Source organism: Ambystoma mexicanum, chromosome 14, assembly GCF_040938575.1.
Source record: "Ambystoma mexicanum isolate Mex_15411 chromosome 14, UKY_AmexF1_1, whole genome shotgun sequence".
Lineage (NCBI taxonomy): Eukaryota > Metazoa > Chordata > Amphibia > Caudata > Ambystomatidae > Ambystoma > Ambystoma mexicanum.
In genome coordinates, this window is record NC_090940.1 from 44,528,739 (window position 1) to 44,549,132 (window position 20,394).

General features: G+C 46.2%; 1 protein-coding gene across 2 annotated transcripts in view; it reads right to left on the reverse strand.

Moving 5' to 3' along the window:
* The window catches only part of SCFD1 (sec1 family domain containing 1), a 1,005,810-nt gene that overhangs the window by 597,843 nt on the left and 387,573 nt on the right, over positions 1-20,394 (reverse strand). For both annotated transcript variants that reach the window (XM_069638499.1, XM_069638500.1), the window contains exon 15: positions 11,405-11,501. In XM_069638499.1, coding sequence (XP_069494600.1) covers positions 11,405-11,501 — 97 coding nt within the window. The remainder of the gene's footprint in view (positions 1-11,404; positions 11,502-20,394) is intronic.

The window sequence follows — 20,394 nt, forward strand, 5'->3', positions numbered from 1 at the left end:
GGGATATGGGAATCTCTCTACCAGCACGAACACAGCCCAATGACCTGTTCCTGGGTGAGTCTCTCCCAGGGGTTATTCACCTAAGAACAGGTCATTGGGCTGTGTTTGTGCTGGTAGAGAGATTCCCAGACCCCCCCTTGTTTTGCATAAATTAACTTTGGGACTCTACCACGTCTTTAGCTCACTGTCCCTTTCACGTTGATGATGCCCAACAAGGCCGAAACACGTGTATGGGGTTGCTTTTGGTACTCTTGTTCAGAGGAGAATTGCCTAGCATTTTGGTGCTGGACTGCCCCTGGCCAGGACAAAGACTGATATGCGTGGAAATTTCTTCTCTGTGAAAGGGACAGTGAGCTAAACACTTGGTAGAGTCTCTCCCAGGGGTTATTCACCCAGGAACAGGTCATTTGGCTGTGTTCGTGCTGGTAGAGAGATACTACATATTGAAGATGCATGTATATCATGTGGGTGTTCCACTCGTCCGCGTCATTTCGCAGGGATCCCAAAGGATAGGCATCCTTCACGATCCAAACATCACAAACCAGGGTTCCAACTGATGGAAAGGGCAGGTCTGTCAAGTTGGGTCAATGCTAGATTAGGGATGGAATTGAAACACTAAGTGACAAGGCGGTATTACATTTCAAAGTCATGTGGTCGCCCAAATGGGGATTGTATATAAAAAGAGGGCTGCAATTACCTGACAGCATGCGAGATAGCGCAATGTATTCTATACAGGAGCTGCGAATACCTTGCTGCCAAGTGGCATTTGAATGCAGTGGGTTTGGTAAAATAATATGCATATCCCAATCTTATAAAAATTGGGCCCTTCGGATCCCTCTGTCACAGGATAATGCTGTATATGTGCCCTTGTATGCCTCATATTTTGTATTTCTGTGAGGGATCAATAAAGAATTAAAATCCCCTACAATGATGATTTCACAGTTCATGTTACTAATGAGTGTGTCGGATAATACTGCGTTTAAGTTCTCAAGAAGTGTAACCAGCTGTATAGCTTTAGGATTCCAATATATAGAAACAACTAAAAGACTAAGAGGTGAGGGAGCTTCGAGGATCACTTCGATAACTAATAAGTCATCAGAAGAGTAGATGTGCTTAGAAGTGAATTTGAGACTATTGTGAATCAATATGGCCAAACCGCCGAATGGGCGACCCATGGTGCCATGTTTGGCCGGGTGCATAAAGGAGGTAAAGCCATCTAATTGGATGTCAGATATACACATAGGGCCTCATTACAACTCAGGCGTTAAGGGTTAACGCCGTCGTTAACCCTTAACGCCTGATTCCGATTTTAACGGCTGCTTCTAGCAGCCGTTAAAATCCATGGCGCTAAACCGCCTTGGTGCTAATTACGCCACCGTAATTTACGGTGGCATAATTAGCGCCTTCCCCACTCCCATTATGCCCTATGGGGCAAAAATGGGAATGGGGAAGGGTAAAATGGGAAATGGGGATTTACCGCCCCACTCACCTTGGAATGGGGCGGTAAATCCGCCATCCACCATGGTGTAAACGTAGTTTACACCATGGTGGTAAAGTTGGCGTACTTACCGCCTGGGTCGTAATGACCCCCATAGTCTTCTGTAAAAGAATGAAAGGAGGTGGCTCCAAATGAGACAGAGATTCGTACCAAGAGAACACATTTTTGAAGCCACAACAGTTCCAGGATAGTATAGAGAGAACAGGAGCTTATGACTTTACTACAAGTTTGTTGTCATTGGATGATGATTTAATAAAAGGTTCCAGCCAGGCTAAGCACTTTAAGACATTGGAGAAGGATTCAAGTTGCCCCAACATTACATTGTTGAAGGCATTGGATTGTTGTTCGGCTGTTCCCGGCAGAGCCACTTCTAATTTGGGGATCTGCATAAACTCAATGAATGTGTTAGTCTCATACATGGACCAAAATGCATGTAATTCGAAACCAAGTAAAGCCAAATCTGCTTGGTGGTCCCATAGCAGCTTGGCGATTATTTGTGAATGGAGTTTGCATAGCATACAACTGCTTTTGCAACTTGGAAGTCTAATCCATTCCACATCGTCTGAGATGAGATTACGAAGTGCAAGAATTTGGTGGAAGAGTCTCATGAGGGATGTTATGAAAGCCCTGCGCTTGCCTCCTGGCCATTTAGCCCGTTTTTCTGCTTCTCCGTACTTGTAATGCTGGCGGTTGCCTTGGAGATGCAGTGTCCCAGCCTCCCGGTATTGTGGAGTTCATGAGACTTACCAGCTGCTGCTAGGGCGGTGTAGGCTCCGCCCCCACGCACAGAGGAATGGTTTAAAGAAGCTCATATAGGGCAGAACGCTTCTTCTAATTAGCGTTTACCTTGCCATTCTTCCTGAATCTTTATTGCATTTTTTGCTCTGACCACGGAACGTCCCCTGACTTCTCTTTTCACTACTCCCTTTTGGATTTGTCAGACCTCAACTGTTCGGCAGCGGTTCCGTCTGTCGAACCCCTGCGCCATTCCGGCGCTCTAATTCGGCTGCAATTGGAAGCACTGGTGCTCTGTCATGGACGTCGCGGTTTATCCAACAGCCGCCAGCATCAGTGAGCAACTTCCCTTCACCGCGGTACAGCAATCAGCTTCCAACATTACTGCAACCGCTCTCTCTCAATGCGGAAGCTGCCATTTGCGTCCTGTGTGCCGCACCAGTGATCATTGCGGCTTTGTTGGAAGGGTAAGACTCTTCCCTCTAATCCTGATATTTGCTGCGGAGAGTATTACTTAGTCCATTTGAATCTCGCTCTTGACACTTTTGAGACCCGTTTTGTTCATCTCCTTGGAACGCTCCTTATTCCTAATTTGGACTGAACTATTCCAGCTTGGAAAAATTTGGACATATCACTCCACGGCCATTGTTGTGCACTCCTGAACGCTATCCCGCTATAGTGCACCACCCCAAACCTAGATGCATCCCTCGTGCCGTTTGGGGTAGCTTCCTGTACTAACTTCCCTTTTTTAATTTTATCCTGTCGTGAATCCTCTTCTCTCAGCCGCTCTCCTACTTGGGTAAGCTCTTGACAACTGTTGTACCATTTTGGGGTGCTAGACAGGTATTCTGGGGAATAATCTACCTTCTCTCTCTTCCCAGTACTTTGGTTCCAACTATCCATGCTTGCTACCATTACAACTTCCACAAGGCTTGTTTCATGTAGTCCACTATCTTTCAGAAATTGTTTCTGTTGTTTTACATATCACACGCTAAAACATGTGTTTACTTTCTTTCCTACAGCCTTGGTGTGGCGGTGTGGGCATCTCTGCTCTTTTGGGTAACCAACTCTTTTGATTGTATTATCATAACTTCAACTTCAAAGTTCGACTTCAAAGACATGAGCGAACTTGAAGTCACTGCCTTCCTTAACTTCATTAAACCGTCCAATTGCAAGGGCAACGCCTGCCCAGCGCAGATCATCAAAGACTGTGCCTCCCCACTGGTCCCCCCAATCACAGTATTTATTAACTCATCCTTCCAGGCGGGACACGTTCCTGCTGGACTCAAAGAAGCCTGGGTCAGACCGCTCCTGAAAAAACCCTCTCTCGACACCTCAATCCCTGGAAACTACAGGCCCATTACCACAGTGCCTTTCCTTCTTAAAATTCTGGACAAAGCAGCGTACCTGCAAGTCCAAAAATGCATCGAAGACAATCACCTCCTAGGTCTTCGGCAGTCTGGTTTCAGGCCGAGACACGGCACGGAAACAGCTCTTCTCGACCTTAAAAACCAAATGGACGACATAAGAGACGCAGGCACACCTGCGCTGCTCCTACTCCTCGACCTCTCCGCTGCCTTTGACTTGGTGGACCACAAGACCCTCTGCCACCACCTCTCCACCGCAGCCAATTTCTCCCTGAGGGCCTGTGCTTGGATAACCTCCTTCCTGCAGGATAGAGTCATGAAGGTTTTCTCTGAATCCTCTTGCGCAAACCCCAGCCATATCAAGTGTGGGATCCCACAGGGATCATGCATAGCTCCCACACTCTATAATTTATTCACTAGGTCCCTATTCAAAATTCTGGACGCACTGGGCATCACATACACCAATTATGCTGATGACACACAGGTGCTGATCCCCCTCTCTGGTGACTATACATCTGACCTAAAAACACTCAATGCCATTTACTCTACTATCCAATCATGGATGGCCAAAAACTGGCTTTGCCTCAACAGTGAGAAAACAGAACACTTGCTGATTGGGGCTCCCTCCCCCTTGAGGAAACTAGATGAACAATACCAATCTTTCACAGTAGATAACATCCCTATCGCTGTTTACAAAGTCATCAAGACGCTGGACGTATACACTGAACCTGACCTATCCATGAAGAGACAGGTCAACGCAATTGCCTCCTCTGCAGCGTACCATTCTAAACTCCTCAATGCAGCCAGGCCCTACCTTTCCCCACCAAACTGCCTTACCATAGCTAGGGCAATAATTGGGTTGAGGTTGGACTACTGCAATGCCCTCTTGGTAGGCACCTCCCATAAAAACCTGGCCAAATTACAACTAGCTCAGAATAATGCCCTCAGGGCCGCAACAGGCATCTCAAGACGTGACCACATTTCTAAGGTCAGGAGGAAGGTCCACTGGCTCCCCATCAAGGAGAGAATTACATTCAAAACACTCGCCCTGGTGCACAAGGGCCTGCACCGTCGGGCTCCACCTTACCTAGCTCAAAGGATCAGCCTGCACACTCCCATTAGGCCCACCAGAGCGGCCTATACCAACAGAATCCTTGTACCCTCTACCCGCAGAGTGAAAGCGGGCGGTACAAGTTTCCCTAACATGGCAGCCACACTGTGGAACTCCCTTCCCCCTTCCATCAGGGGGATTGACTCCCATGCAACCTTCAGGAAGGCCATTAAAACTAGACTCTTTGTCTGACAACCCATGTTATATATACTGTAACTTGATTTTGACAATGTACTGCTTTTTTTGCCTAACTGTGTTGAAACTGTCATGAAAATGTCCATTGTTAACCGTAACTAGTTCTGTCTTTAAGTCTCTGCTGGGGCCGCATTCTTGTAACCCTGAATCAAGCCTCCCTAAGCCTTTTCATAGCGCCTTAATGCCCAAGGGCTGCAGTGTGCTTTACAAAAATAAATAAAATAACAACAAAGGGGTGTGTTGCATTAAAGAGTTCCTCAGGTCGAGGAGGTCTGGTTCTGGAACGTTCCCCAAACTGAACTATTCCAGCTTAGACTGCAAACATACCGGAGCAGCTCCCTCTCCTCTGGTGTCCTAAGGTTGAGCAACGCCCCGACCTGTTCGACTAGTGGTGAGTAACAAGGGACGAGCGATTTAAGCTAACTTGTCCATTTAGAGAAACATCACTGTCCCATCCTCAAATAAGTTTCATGTCTGAAGAGACGTCAGCAAAGGTTGGTGTTGTATCACGAGGACAAGAAGATGGGTCGTGGGGATTAGTTGCTTGCTGGCCTATGTTGCTGAGAGCATGCAGTGTGGGGTTTGCTATATGCTTTGTACCTCAAGTGTCAGAAGCAGATATGGGGCTTGGACCAAGTCCAATAACAACTGGTGTAGGGGAATTGGAGGACAGCACATCAGGAAATGTTGGTACAGCATTGAGAGCAGGTTTTTGATAAAGGCCAGTAGTCATTGCCACAGGCATAATGACTTGTGGAATTTGAGAGTTGCTGGGATTACTAATCTGTGCAACGATTGTGGCCTTTTTGATCTGCGTCATTTGAAAAAAATTAGGCAGTTGAGTTTGAACAAGAGGGACATTTTGTTTCAAACATCTATGAGATGTATCAAGGGATGTTGGAGGTACTGGGACAAAAACCTTGGAAGAACAACTTGGTGTGTGCGTGGAGTGTGAAGATTTTTCTATTGACAAAGTGAAGAGTTCATTTGATTCATGTTCCTATAGTTGAAGCTAAATTTTGCTTTCAGCATTAAGCTGGTTCAGATCTAAAACTGCCTCATCGTGCGAGATATTACATCGTTTTTTGATGCTCGAATTGTGCCCTTTCATTTTGTTAAGGGGAATGTTTTGGGATTTAGATTTGAGAGAGGCATTTAAATTATTGTTGGAATTGACATTTTTGGGCTGATGTCTTCTTTTGTGTAGCTCATATGGAGTCTTTTTGCTTTGCGTGAAGGAAAATGTTTGGTTTGCGAAAGATCAGCCTGAGTGGAGGTTTCCTCAGAGATAACATGTAGTTGTCTGTTTGCGGATCTAAAAGATCAGTAATTGCAGATGGACTGTTGGGGAATCCTGCATAGAGGCACTATGAGCTTCTAATACGTAGGTGTCGGGTGCTATAAAGCTTGGGTCTTGTGGCACCAAGTTGGCTTTAAGCAAAATGTATTCAATGACCAGAATTCTAGAATGTTGACGTTTGGCAACTTCCACTAAATCGATTTGTGGATTTTCTCAAATGCCCAAATTGTGGTTATAGTGTCCCTGAACCACCTGGGCATACGATTTCACTTGTCCCTCCATTTTGTCCAATAGATGAGTCAATAAGATCATTAGCCTGAGTGTGCTGTGAGAATGTGGAGCTGCCAACATTCGCAGCAATACGTACAGCTTTGCAAGGATTTAGGGCTCTTAGTGAGTGTGTGGCCCAAAATGAATGACAATTTTCTTGAGCCAGCATAAATCCTTCCAATTTATTCAATTTAGCGAGAATATCAGATGTGGATGTTTTAAGTTCTCTAATCGCATAGTGGGTGTGCTCGTGTTCCTTATCTAATACATTGGGAATCCAAGTTAAGACTGGAAAGTTTTGTACTTCCTGGTCATTTAGATCAATACCGGATTCTACAGGAGGAAAAAAGGAAGTAGAAGAGTGTGGAAGTCGAACATTTGGTGCCTGCGTGCTAGAGCGACCAATGAAATGAGGACGGTCTGGGGATTGTAGATGTGCATGCGCTTGACTAGGAGTCAATTCCTCTACAGTTGGAGAACTGGCCTTCAGCAGTGCGATGTTTGGGCAACTTGAAGGAAAATTACTGCTTATGTGTGAGAGTCTGCCATGCTGAGGAGTGTGGGACTTAAGAAAAATGCACTTTTCACGAAAAGCAGTCGAACTAAGGGCATCGGGCAATGGCCCCCGCAATAGGCGAACACGCTTGTTAAGTTCTGCCATTACCGCTGTGGCAAACATCGAGGTATCGGAAGTGGGCATGAGAACATTTTCATGAGAAGCACCCAGGATGGAATTGTCATTCATTGGTATGTTTGACAAACTTTTTGCAGAAGGTATTGTGATTTCATTTGCTTTTTGGGTGAGAACATTCTTTCCAACTGTGAGCATTCCCCTTTCAGCTGGGATTGCTTTCGCTGACATAAATGAGGGGGGAAAGAGGATCCGAGTGGCTGTCATTTGACTGGACTATCCCATCAATAAATACATTGGCAGTAGCATGCGAAGCCTCGCTAAGTGTGCGCAAGTCTGAGGACGACATGATGGGTGTAGGAATAGGGGGAGGGGACGGTTCGACATTTTTGGAGTGGGGTCTTGGAGGCGTTTGCCACTCCTAAGATTTCTATCCATTGTAACTATGAAATCACAGAAGCAGCTGTTCGGCTAAAGCGCCTTAGAGTGCGAGCAAGTGTGCCCAGCAGGAAAAGATAACGCACTGGCGAAGTCGCCTGGGTATCTAGTATTGATCCTTGTGGATCACACGCCCGTGCTTCGCAAGAGACACAACTGCCCAGTGTTACCTGAAAAACGTTCAAGAATGCAATCACATATTTTATGTTGATGACAAGGCAAGTAACACCAGACCAACAATTACCAGTGCAATACTGTGCTTTTTAGAAGAGCTGGTAGGCCTGACACATTTTTGTTACATTTACGTTTAGGGACCAGACAAGCCAGGCCAAGCCGACAAATTTTCAACACGTTCACGATCACAAAACTGTGCATTTGGGAAAGCTACTAGGCTTAGCAATTTTCACGTACAACAGCTCTTATCACATTGCATGAACAGTATACAGTCAATCCATGTAAAATAATGGAAAAGGCAATAAGTCACGCGTTCCTATGCCCTATAGCAGTGAGGCTGCCTAGGTGAATGACCCTAGGTGGTAGCCAGACAGATCTGGATTTAAAGCTAGGTAATGTGTCACGAGTCACCCAGAGTTCAAAAATGCTCTAACAGGCACTTTCTGGGCACTTCCTGGGCGAGCGCACAGGGGCGAGTGTAGAGTGTGTGCCGTGTAGAGGGGCGGGGCCAAGAGATAACTTAAATAACAAAAGTGAATAAGAATACCAATGCATATAGTCTTGAGTCCGTAGTTACTAATTCAGCAACCTGATGGTTGATGACATGGACGCACCATGTCTTGCAGGCACGTCAGTTTGAAATGAGACATCGGGAGTGCAGCTTCTTAGACAGCTCCACCCAACTTTCTGGGAAATTCCGGGGCGCACGCACAGGGGCGCGTGTCCTTTGTAGAAAGTGTTCCGTGCAGTGGGGGCGGGGCCAAGAGATCACGTGTCTTGCAGGCACGTCAGTTTGAAATGAGACAACAGGAGTGCGGCTCCTTAGACGGCTCCAGCCAGGTTCTAACAAGCACTTTCTGGGCACTTCCGGGGGGCGCAATCCAAATTGGTAGGGGGTGTACAATCATGGACAGCAGCCATCCATTACATCTACCGAGCAACAGACACACTTTGACATGGATGTGGACTGGGACCGGACAGTCCCAGCCCCCGCATCTGGCCACAAATGCAAAATTTTGCTTTGCCTGGAAAAGCTGAAGCAGCATTTCCTAGATCTGTGAGTCCATGACAAAGATCGTGTTACTGACCTGCAACAGTGGTTCTCTGGTCAAAGAGTCTTCCATACATTTGGAATCCCTGGGGCATAGATAGGGTTGGTCACTAACATGATAACCCAGCAGAACTGTGCAGGTATCCATTTATGCAGCAGTTCTTTAGTTATTGTAATAAGTGACTGTTAAGGAGATTTATCATGTTTATGCCTCATCTCCTCTCCTAGTGAGACCCCCAGCACTTTTTGCTGGACTACTGGACGTTTTTCTGAAATCCTGAATGAGTGGAGCCTTTTTCCACTCATTCGTTCTTATGAGCGCTGTCTTTTGGAACTCTATTCTTTGTATTTTTACCTATCCTATGCAGTCTATATTGCTCCATAACTCTTAAAGGAATCTGCATTTTACTATTGCAGCACACAGCTCCTTATGGGCAGTGTTGCTTAGGGCCCCTAGGGTCCTCCTTTGAGACTCTTTCTTTATCCTACAGTAAATACAGTTCTTAAGGATAGAGAGATACTTGGTATCTCTCCAAAAACGTAATAGTCTGAGAGATTGGCACACAACACCTTATATGGAGTGCCAAAGGGATACCTAGTATCCCCCTTCTCTCTGCTCCGGTGGCTTTTAAATCTCCTAGTTATGGCTGGTGACAGTGGATGTGTTCTACCAACTATTGTGTGATTTTCTACTGCAGGCTATGTCCATAGCCTCAGTAGTGCACAATAGGGCCACCAAAACTACTAACTTGGGGCCTCTGTTCTTTTTCCACAATTACGAGCATTGCTGTTCTTTGGTAGCCCTTCTTCTACCATTCTGGGAGGGAGAGGCATGTGTGTGTGTTTTGCCTTTGGCGGGAACCCTTGGGTGTCCCTGCTAGGCTCCAGAGTGTCTGGGAAGGCAGGAAAGTGGCATCCTTTGTCTGCAGAGTGCCTGAATAGAACTAGCTCCGACTGGGGTCTGTCTGTCCTGATAGACAGCCAAACGCCCCTTTCTGTAAATTGCTACAAGAGATTGCAGAGGAGTGTGTTGGAACTGTATAAAAGGTGAGGCTCCTGGAGTGAAAAGCAAGCACTGGAAGCTGAAGTAACCAAAGACGACGACCAGAGACGCCTGCAGACCCTTTGCCACACCGTGAAGTGACCACTGCTGTCCTGACACAGTTGCTCATTGCGACAGAGGAACTCCCAAGAGGAGAACACCTTCCCTTTGACTGGTGGGAACAACTTGCCCCAAGACTAACTTTGATTTGAGCCATATCCCGAGGTCCTGTGAGTTTTCAGAGCTGCGGAGCCCCAATACCAGGAGACCTGCATCCCATTTCGAGTGCATCGTAGTGAAAGCTGAATCCATCCACGTATTTGCTGAGCCCTCAAGGACACTCCAGAGACACAATCCAACTCGTCCAGACCCCCCCCCCCCCTCATCAGAGTGCGGGACTGCAGGAACAGAAGAAGATTGACCGGGCAAATCGTGTCCTTTGTTGGTCCTGCAGAAAAGTCGCCAAAACCGTAGAGTGACCAATGACGTTGATGAAAGCCGTGCCAGAGGTCCTACCTCGACACTGCTCATGAGAGATCCTGTCTATTGTCCTGCCTTTCGTCATCAGACCAAGGGATCCAGAGGTCGGGTTCAATGCTGCAACATCGCAGAGCATCCACCACAAACGTTTTCTTCAAACCTAAGGTATTGTGGGGGGAGGGAAAGGTAGTGCTTACCTTATTCCAGAAAGTCACTCCACAGTGTTGGAGTGCGCATAGAGGTGTCCAGGGCAACCCCCTCTTCCTCTGACTCAAGACGCTACTTGTGTCCATTTAGCGAGTCCTGTGACAGGGTCTCCAACGTTGGTTAAGTCTTCTTGTATCTTCTTAGAGACCTAGAAAGTATCCACAGGAACGTTTGACTTCTGCTGCTATTCAAGACTTTAAGTCTCTCCGAACTGCCTTTTAGCCAGGGTTGCCTTTTGGACTTTAAAAAACTTGCTGTGCAAGGAAACCACCTCTATAACCTTAAACTCTGCTAGGATAAGACTAACCAACTGTTCTGCTTCCCAAAAATCACTGTCTTGTATGTGTATGCGGACTAAATGCAATTACTATATTACTTTGTGGGTGTGCGTTATTACCGATTATACGTTGGACCTGTCAAACTCCTGTAACAATTGTGTGCATTCAGCAACTAAGAAGTGGCATTTTGAAAGTATTGTAAAGTATACGTATGTGTGTTGGTTTATTGTGCTAAGTATATAAAAGTGACTTGTGTAAATCTAATAAATCTATATTTTAATATAAATGTACGTGTAAGTGTTTCTTTGATGTGCATTACTAACTGGGTTCAGTGGACTTACCTACAGCTCACATCTTCCTCTTAAGATACGCCTGACTGCTCTGCCACTCTACCAAGGCTCTGAGTTGGTAAAGACTGATACTAAGAGTTGGGGATCTACTAACAACTGGGATAGCTTACTAAAGTCTTACCTCCAAGTGGGACTAACAGTGACAACCACATTTGGTGTGGAAACATGTTATTCGCCTGCGTGGAACTCAAATTTGGCAAACAGCGAGCAACAGACTTGTTGACTTGTGCCCTCATTTGAATGGCCTTCTAAGACCATTGTCCATCGAATAACTCACCGTCTGGGTCGGAGATGACGTCAAGCAGAGACTTATCCAGTGTAGTTTTACTCATCAGCTTTTCTTCGTACTCAAAATATACATCCAATTTGCGTGTCTGTGAAGAAAATAAAAAAAGTAAACCGGTTAGGAAGCTGGTGTATGGGACTTTCACATGCCATGTTAAACACCCTCAAATGTGATGATGCCTGTGGTTCCCATGACAGAGCCGTTGGCTGCACCTCACAGAGATAACATGTACTTCTTTATCTAAAACCAATTCTCTGTCAAAAAGAACTTGGTGAGGATTACTTCAGACAGATCACATGCTGATGCTCGCCGGGCCTCTTCTTGCAAAGTTCAAAGAGTCCATATTCAGGTCTTGCCCAACCCAAGAACAGAAGAGTCTCCCCTCCTCCTGCATAAGTTCCAGTCCATGCAGTGAGCCTGAATTTCTCGCCCATTAGCCTCACCCTTCGTAATGTTCATATGATCTTACATTTCATGCATGGGTACTGAATCCTTGTCCCAGAAGGGGAATCCAATCAAACAGGTCTATACAGACATCCTGCACCAAACCGCCCAGTCCAACCCATAGGCTCTCATCAAAAAACAACTGATGCATTCTGAGCAAATGTCCTAGGCAACATCCTCACCCCTATGTGACCCAACACATTCATTCCCATCACTGCTTGAACTAGGGGAGGGAATTATTTACCCTTCCGTCAGTAAGCCAAGGGGCCCTCTCACCAGCTGATGACTGAAGAGAAGTCTAAAAAAGCTGAAATCAACTCCTTCTTAAAGAACCCTGTGTAGGCAAATGAGAGACATGATAGTAGGATGTCTCATTACCATCTGAGTAGCAGCACCAAAGCACCAATCATGCTCTTCAAACCAGACAAAAACTCTGTGGATGGTAGGAAGTGGAGATATTGTAGGAAACACCACACTCCTGCCACACAGTCTTCGTGTAATATGAGAACAAATTGATTTCTCTGGCACAGAGCTTGTTAGGGAATTCAACTCCAGTAAAATACAGAGGAGAGCCCTGGCTACTACTAGCTGAGTGGTGAACTACCTTCAAGGTGAATGGGTGCCCTGAAGAAGTGGGAGGATCAAGGGGGGGGGGGGGGTCAACAAAGTCAATCCCCACCATCTCAATAAGAACAGCAAAAATTGATAAGGACACAATTGTTCCTGATTTGTGCCACCCACTTTTCCAAACATTTGACAGGTGCAACAAGTCTTGCAGTAGTTTTCAATCTCAATCACCGTGCTGGGCCCTTAAAAGTGAAGAGAAAGTCTCCCTCTGGTCTCTGTCATCCACAAGTGTCTTGCAAGAGGAACTTCACTGGTGACCTTCAACAGGAAGATCTTCGGAGTAGGGGGGGAAAGCAGCCTTCTCTGAGCCACAGGCTCACTATAAAGGGGCCCATCCTTCCAAAAACATTTATTTTTCTCATGATATGATATGATAGTTTATTTATATAGCGCCTATACACAATGTGTTTCAAAGCGCTTCAAGGCAAGGGAGGGAACAAGGGAAAATACAATGACATTCTTACAGGCCATGAACAGTAAGGATGTGAAATTAACTATAGTACTCGGCCTGACGACATTTCAGATAGTGCAAGAGCTAAGACATGGATAAGGAAGGGAGGGAGAGAGTGGGAAGGAAATGGAAACAGACAGGCGACTACCGTACTAGGCCTGATGACATTTCTGGTAGAGCCGGAGAAAAACAAAAGGTGAGGGAGAGGGGTGCACAAAGGGAAGGGAGGAACAAAACAAGCGACTATCATACTAGGCCTGACAACGTTTCAGGTAGTGCTGGAGGGAGGGGTGGGGGGGACAGTAAAGGGATGGGGGAGCGACAGACGAGGTTGCTATTATACTAGGTCCAGGGAAGATTCTGATAGTGATCATGGGATCCACTTTTGAAATTGGATTGTGCCTGATGTTTTAGGCATTCAAAAGTGGTACATTCTCTTTAACGCTTACAGAAATCATCTCATTTATGACCCTGTCTTTCTTGAATACCATGCATTTCAGGGAATCCACTGAGATTAAGAGTCTTCTGTGCTTGGACAGGTCGCCAGTGGCCCCGGGGTCGAGGTTACATAGGTGACTTACGAACACAGGATTTAGTTTTGTTTGGTCACGGTGCTTGAACTTCAGTTCCAGCTGTTAGGCAAGATTGTATGCGGTACGCTTTGGGTGCACTTCAACAACCCTGACCTCCTGGCAATAGGAACCCAACCTTTGGTATAAGCTTGTACTACACAGTTTTGGTCGCGTGTTGAGCAGCGAGGCTTATCTCAAGAAGGGTCAGTGTGAGCCGTAGGGGAATTACACAGACATTCACAGTGACAAGTATTCAAATAAACTCTCACACACAAGGTTTCTTGATTAAACAATTATTAATTTATTTAACAGTCAGTTAGAGTAAGCCTTCTTCGGAAGGGGGCAATATAATAGTAACACACAAATACACTCGAAAATACACACTCTTAATATTTCTAAATCAGTAATGTTGGCATTTAGAATCAGAGTTAAGAGTTTGTCAAAGAGAAAGGTTATTATGATAAACAAGAGATCACACAAATATTCTCAAAGCCGGTATGTACTTTTGAAACCCCCCCAATGCAAAGTTAGTTAACCCCTTCCTGGAAGGAAGACAAAACACACTAACAGAGGGAAGAAGAGTCATTCAGGGAGCCAGGCTAGGCCAAAGTCAATTGGGCAAAAGTCTAGATGAACTGAAGCACTTCTCAGAGGTAGGTAAAAGTCTTGCACAATGTTTTAGAAGTCTTTGTAGAAAAGAATAATTCAAAGTAGGGCTACAAGCTGTTTAGGCTTGTGAAGTAAAGAAGCTATCAGCAACTCTACAGAGCAACCACAACAAGTCTCACCAACAGAGAACGAGTGCAGTTAAACGGCTAGAGGTAAGTTCTCTTAGACTGTACAGTACCTTTAGGTTGAAGAAAAGTGCAGCAGATGATGTCTGTTCCTGTTCAGCTCTACAGATCCTGGTGTTCCGGGGCCTCAGTTGTGGGGACAAGAGGGAGGACTTCTGGGGACTCCTGCACTCCAATGGGACGGTCACCGACTGCAAACCGGCAATCTTCAAACAAGTGGCACTTCGGTGTTTCAGCTCCTTGCGTCTAGCGCAAATAGCAACACTGTGGTTCCTGGCTGTCGAGATGGGCGTTCCTTGCATCTGGAGTCTAGCACTCTGTTGAGGTGGCTCAGGCTCGATCAGTCCTGCTTCCTGGGAATCCGGAGGATCTTCCTGGAGCTCTTGGCCAGCTTAAAAGCAACACACACGATCAGGTGTTCCTCTGCGTGGCTATTCGGTTCAAGCAGCAACTGCAGTGGAATTTCAGCCTGCTCCAAGAGGATGCCCAGGTGGCTTACTTTGGAGTTGATTGGTCCCACCAACTCAAGGGGAGTAGTCGTCTTTGAAGGCCTTCTCTAGTTGAAACGAAATTGGAGTTTCAGCACAGCAGCAGGGCTTCACCGGGCAAACCAGCGGTCCAGGAGTTGCAACAGGTGTCCTCTTCAAGTTCTTCTTCGGATTCCTTCGTCCAGTGGTCGACTCTGCCTTCCAAGCCAAAAAGACTCACCTTTTATGCAGGTTTCTCCCATTCATTCCAGCCTAGCTGTCAGTCACCCAGCAGGGTGGCTGTCCTTGCCGGACAGCCAGCCAGCCAGCCAATCACCTAAGAGTGCATTCTGGTCTCCTAGTACACTAAGCACAGGGAGTTTCAGGCACCTCCCTTGCTTCCTGCCCCTGCCAAACACCCTGGAGCCAGAGGCGGGCTTCACTCGTGAATCCCGCCAAAGGCAAAGCAAAGAAAGTAACCAAACCTGGTTTGGCGTGCAGGTTAAATCTCACGAAGGACCTTTCCAAGAAGAAATGGCGAAAAAAGAAGACTGGGGCCATTTTGATAAAAATGGCACCCTTGGGTGCTTTACTGCAGCTGCGACTGCAGCCCGCGGTAAAAGCACACCACGGTAGTTAAGAGTAAACCACTGCCACCAGCCATTCATTGAGGAATGGGTAACATAGAAATGTTACATGGAAAGGGAATACTAAGTAACCCCTCCAGCACCCTATTGTAAGATAGTGTGCGCTGGGTCTAGAAAGTTACAAATATAATTAAAGTCAATTTCGCTTTACTGCTCTTGGAAACAGTAGTTTATCCAAGAAAAGGTATTTAAACATTTGGGAAATCTGGAAGACTTCCCTGTACCACTGCACTGAAGGCGCTGTGTGACACAATGTAAAAGATGATGCCTGTGGAGTTTGTCAGACTCCACAACCTAAAGAAACACAGAGTTCAAAATCACATTAAAATACATGACAGAGTAGGAAAAAGGGTTCCACTCTCTCCAGGTAGAAAAATCAAGTCCTCAAAATCCAGCAAATTTGCTGGGGCTCTCCAAGGTAGAGAGGAATTAGCAAATTTCTGAGAATTCTCCGCCATACCAGGCACCTTCCAGCTGCACAACCCTGCGAAGAAAGATCAAGACTTCGGCAGAGCAGGTGATCTCAAGATACCTACAGGGAGGTCGATGGGCTGCAATGGGAGTCACCACAGTCAGGCAGTGACGGGCAATCTTCAATGGATGAAAAAAGGAGCAGGAGCAGGCCCAGCACAGCTTCCGTTCATGAAAGAAGGCTGGAAATGCTGGAGCAGGCGTCTTGTTACACACGTTCAAGATCCTCCAAGGATGCACTATGAACGGCGACAGCTGCAGCAAGGTAGGCCAAGAGCGAGCTGGTCAGTCCACCGGTTGGCCCAGGGGCACTACCAAAGGCTCCAAAGGTGTGGATCTTCGTGCATGCGCCAAGACTGGTTGTTCGCAACAGTCCAGGGGTCAAAGCACTAACAATGGTTTTGTTGAGATCAGGCAGAGGAGCAGGGCTTCACAGGGACAACACTGAATATCTATGCTGGTCAGCTCCAGGGTCATTTTGGTAGTCAACGGGCTGCAAGAATGATCTGTCGAATAGCAGAAACCGTCCTTTTATCCATGCCAAGATTTGGGCTGGGAGCATGCCCAAATCTACCAACAGCAAGGATCAGCAACATTCAAACATGCAGTGGCTATCTAATCATGGACAACCACTGGCCACAACATCTGCCCAGCAACAGACATTCAGGCACCAGAGATGTGGATTGGGAGGGGGCTGCGTCAGTCAGTTCCAATCCATGATGTGGATTGGGACTAGACTGACGCAGCCCCCTCCACTGGCGACACACACAAACCGCCCGTTAACCCATGAAAGTCCAAGCATTCCCCAAGAAAGGGCATTCAATATAAAGCATTTCCTGCCCGGAGAAGGGAGGAAGGCGGCCAAAGAACAGTATAGCCAAAGAACAAGCAAAAAACCCTGTGGCACAGCCATTTTAGGGTGCTATCCACCTTTAGTAGCCATTCGTAGTAAATGCAAAAGTGCAAAGTAAAATGTTTCAAAAATACTAAAAGGATCACAGCTGCCACCAGCTTGTCTTAGGCACATTGTAAAAGTAACCAAAAAAACGCTATATAAAAAGGTATAAGGATGCAAAGTATTCCAACTACACTGTAAGGTTGTGTGCGCAATTGTAAATATACAAGAATTCATAAAAAGAGACAAAGTCACTCAGTACTGACAGTCTTAGGGGCTAGTCAGTTTCCCCAAAGGAATGATTAAAACAGGCAAGGGAAGTAAAGCAGGCACTTTACTGACATCTATGTCAACAAAGTGTCCCATTTAAGTCTAGGGGAGGGTAACAGCAACATGTAAATCTTTCCCAACAGTCCCCTAAACTCTGTTTGGGGTCAAATGGACAATGAGAGCAAAGAAAATACAGCAACTCCCAAAAAATGCTCACTTCTCCCTACATTCACGAGAAGATTTAAATGAGTGGCAAATGGGGAGTGCTGCTTGATCCAGACAAAAGAAAAACTTCTGCATGAGGTCGCGTGACACTGTGGGAGGTCAATGGAAGTTGTAGTTCAAAACATCTGGAGCGTGAAAGGTTGCAGACCACTGGTCTATGTAGATACATGACACGTATGACCATTCTTACCACTGGAGAAGAGGAAGACTGGTTAGGGGTTTGCAGGGATATGTCTTAAACAACAACAAAGCAAGTGTGGCCATTGTAGTAGCCAAAAGGCACCTATGCCATAAAAGGTTCAGCAGTGAAATATTATTTTCATCCTGAATCCCCATCACAATATAAATCATACTTGTTTTACTTAATAGGTTTTGATGAAGTTATAGTTGATATTTTAGACTGATTTAGTATAGGACTTGGTGCTTTGCAAATTTGCTTTATTAAACACAAACAAATGGTTCTGCTATACCAAAATCCTAGCATTCCCGTGTAGCAGCAAAGATGAGAAGGGATGGTAGACGATGTGGGCTACTGGGTAAATTGGTGGCTATGAAACAGGTCACATGGGCAGACATTCCACCTTCAGCAATCAGCATGAGGGTGCATTGACATAAGCAAGCTGTGGTCCTGGTCTACGATGGGTCTGATAGGTGTGCCTTTGGCATACCACAACTGCCCCTTACACATTGATGGAGCACCACAACTATTATGTGGTTGAAGACTAAAGAAGTCTTATCTGCTTTAATGCTATTTTTATATTGCTGATCTTATACGTATTATACTTTATGTGACTTCAGCACATGTGATCACTTCATCCATCAAATTACATCACTTCCTGTGTTGCCGTTATAACCAAAGGACATGTCATGTCACTTCCTGCGTAGTCATCATCATCATCATCATCATCATCATCAGGTGGATGTCACTTCCACCACCACTGAGATCCCACAACATCTGCCTGGAACCTATACCGTACTCAAGGAAAAAAGAGGTGGATCAGCATTCTCTTTCTTAGCCGCAAAAATGTGGAACTACCTCCCGAGAGAAAGAACAAGTTACTTACCAACTGGTAACGTTCTTTCGACTTGATGTTCCTCCAACGTATTCCTCATCTTTGACATGAAATGTCCACAGCTGTGCTGCTTCGCAATTTCTTTCGGCAGAGTGTGCCCTGGGCCAATGGCGTCGGGTCGATGTCCCTCAAAGGCCTCCGTCGAGGGTGACGTCATCGGATATTATAAGTAGCAGGCACGGCGCCCGTAGCTTCAGTTCATGTTTTTTCCCCTCTCACAACGTGTGGCATACATGCCCCCAATACCGTCCTGACTGCGCTTAGCCTTGTCGGAATGAAAGCTGCAATAGCATGGGAAATTCTTGAGAGGGGTAGGCTGGGAGGGTGATGAGGAATACATTGGAGGAACATCGTCGAAAGAATGTTACCAGTTGGTAAGTAACTTGTTCTTCAAATGGATTGTATCCTCCAACATATTCCTCATCTTTAGCAGACTCCTAAAGCAGTATCAATGAGTGGAAGAGGGAGAAGAATTTAGATATACCCAATTAAAAAGCAGAGTAAAGCACTGTTTTACCAAAGGCAACATCCTGAACATGGGGGATATCCAGGGAATAATGCTCAACAAACGTGTGGAAGGAAGACCATGTTGCAGCATCACATATGTTCTTAACAGGGACACCCCTCTGCAGGGCTGTCAAAAGTAGCTATGCTCCTGGCGGAATGAGCCCGTAATCCCTCTGGAGGATCCTTGCCAGCCAACATGTAGCATTCAGAAATAGTGAGGATGATCCACCTAGACAAGGTCTGTTTAGAAACAGCCTGGCCCAATCGGTGTCCAGTATACCCCCACAAAGAGCTGGTCGTCCACTCCTGAGCTTGGACATTCTGGAAAGATAAAAGCTTAATGCTTTCCTAGGGTCCAACCTATGGAATCTCTCCTCTTCCTTACTAGGATGAGGAGGAGGATAGAAGACCGGTAGCACCACCTTCTGGCTGAAATGCAATTCTCAAACTACCTTAGGTAGGAAGGAAGGGCGTACTCTCAATACAACCCTGTCCTTGTGGAATAAAGTAAAGGGTGTCTTAAAAGAAAGTGCCTGCAACTCGCTCACTCTGCGAGTAGATGTAACTGCAACTAAGAAAACAGTCTTAAATGTTAACAGGCTCAATGGACAAGAGTGCAAAGGTTCAAATAGAGCACCCATCAGAAATTTTAAGACCAAATTAAGATACCAGATCGGCACCTGAAAAGGCGTCGACGGGAACACATTTGTGAGCCCTTTTAGAAACTGAGTGATCAGTGGAATCAAAGTAAGACCATTCCTCAGATGAGCGCTTAAAGATAGATAGCGCTGCTAGGTAACCTTTAATGGTTCTCACCTGAAAGCCCTTGTGGGCCAAAGAAAGTAAGAAAGAAAGAACCACCGGAATGGAACTGTGAAAAAGATCAACATTCTTTCCTCTGCACCAATCGCAAAACGTACAGCAACTGTACAGGGACTTTGTTGCTGGATGCCTGGTCAAAAGCAGCACCTCCATCACGTCATCCGGTAGGTCCCAATCCTTATATCTCAACCTTTCAGAAACCATGCGTGAAGGTTGATAGTCTTGACCTCTGGATGGAGAACTCGACCTCCCGCTCGCTAGAGAAGATCCTGTCTTTGGGGAAGACGCATTGGAGGACAGATGGACATTTCTAGAAGGTCCGGGTACCATGCTCTCCTGGCCCAATCCGGAGCAATGAGGATCATGTGGGACCCGAACCTCCGTAACCTCCTTAGAACTTGAGGAATGACGGGGATCGGAGGAAACGCGTACAGAAGCGGGAATGCCCAATCCATGGTGATCGCGTCTACTAGAGCCCCTCTCGGAGGAAATTCCCATGAGCAGTACCTCTCGCACTTCTGTTGGCACTGGTCGCGAACAGATCCACCTGCGGGGTTCCCCAAAGGGCGAAGATTTCTTGAAGGACTTCCCAAGCTATCTCCCACTCATGGGAGACCGTGCTCTGCCTGCTCAGAGGGTCTGCCGCTGTGTTCTTCTCTCCGGCTAGATGAACCGCCGCTAGGGAGATTCCTTCCTGGATTGCCCAGAACCAGAGC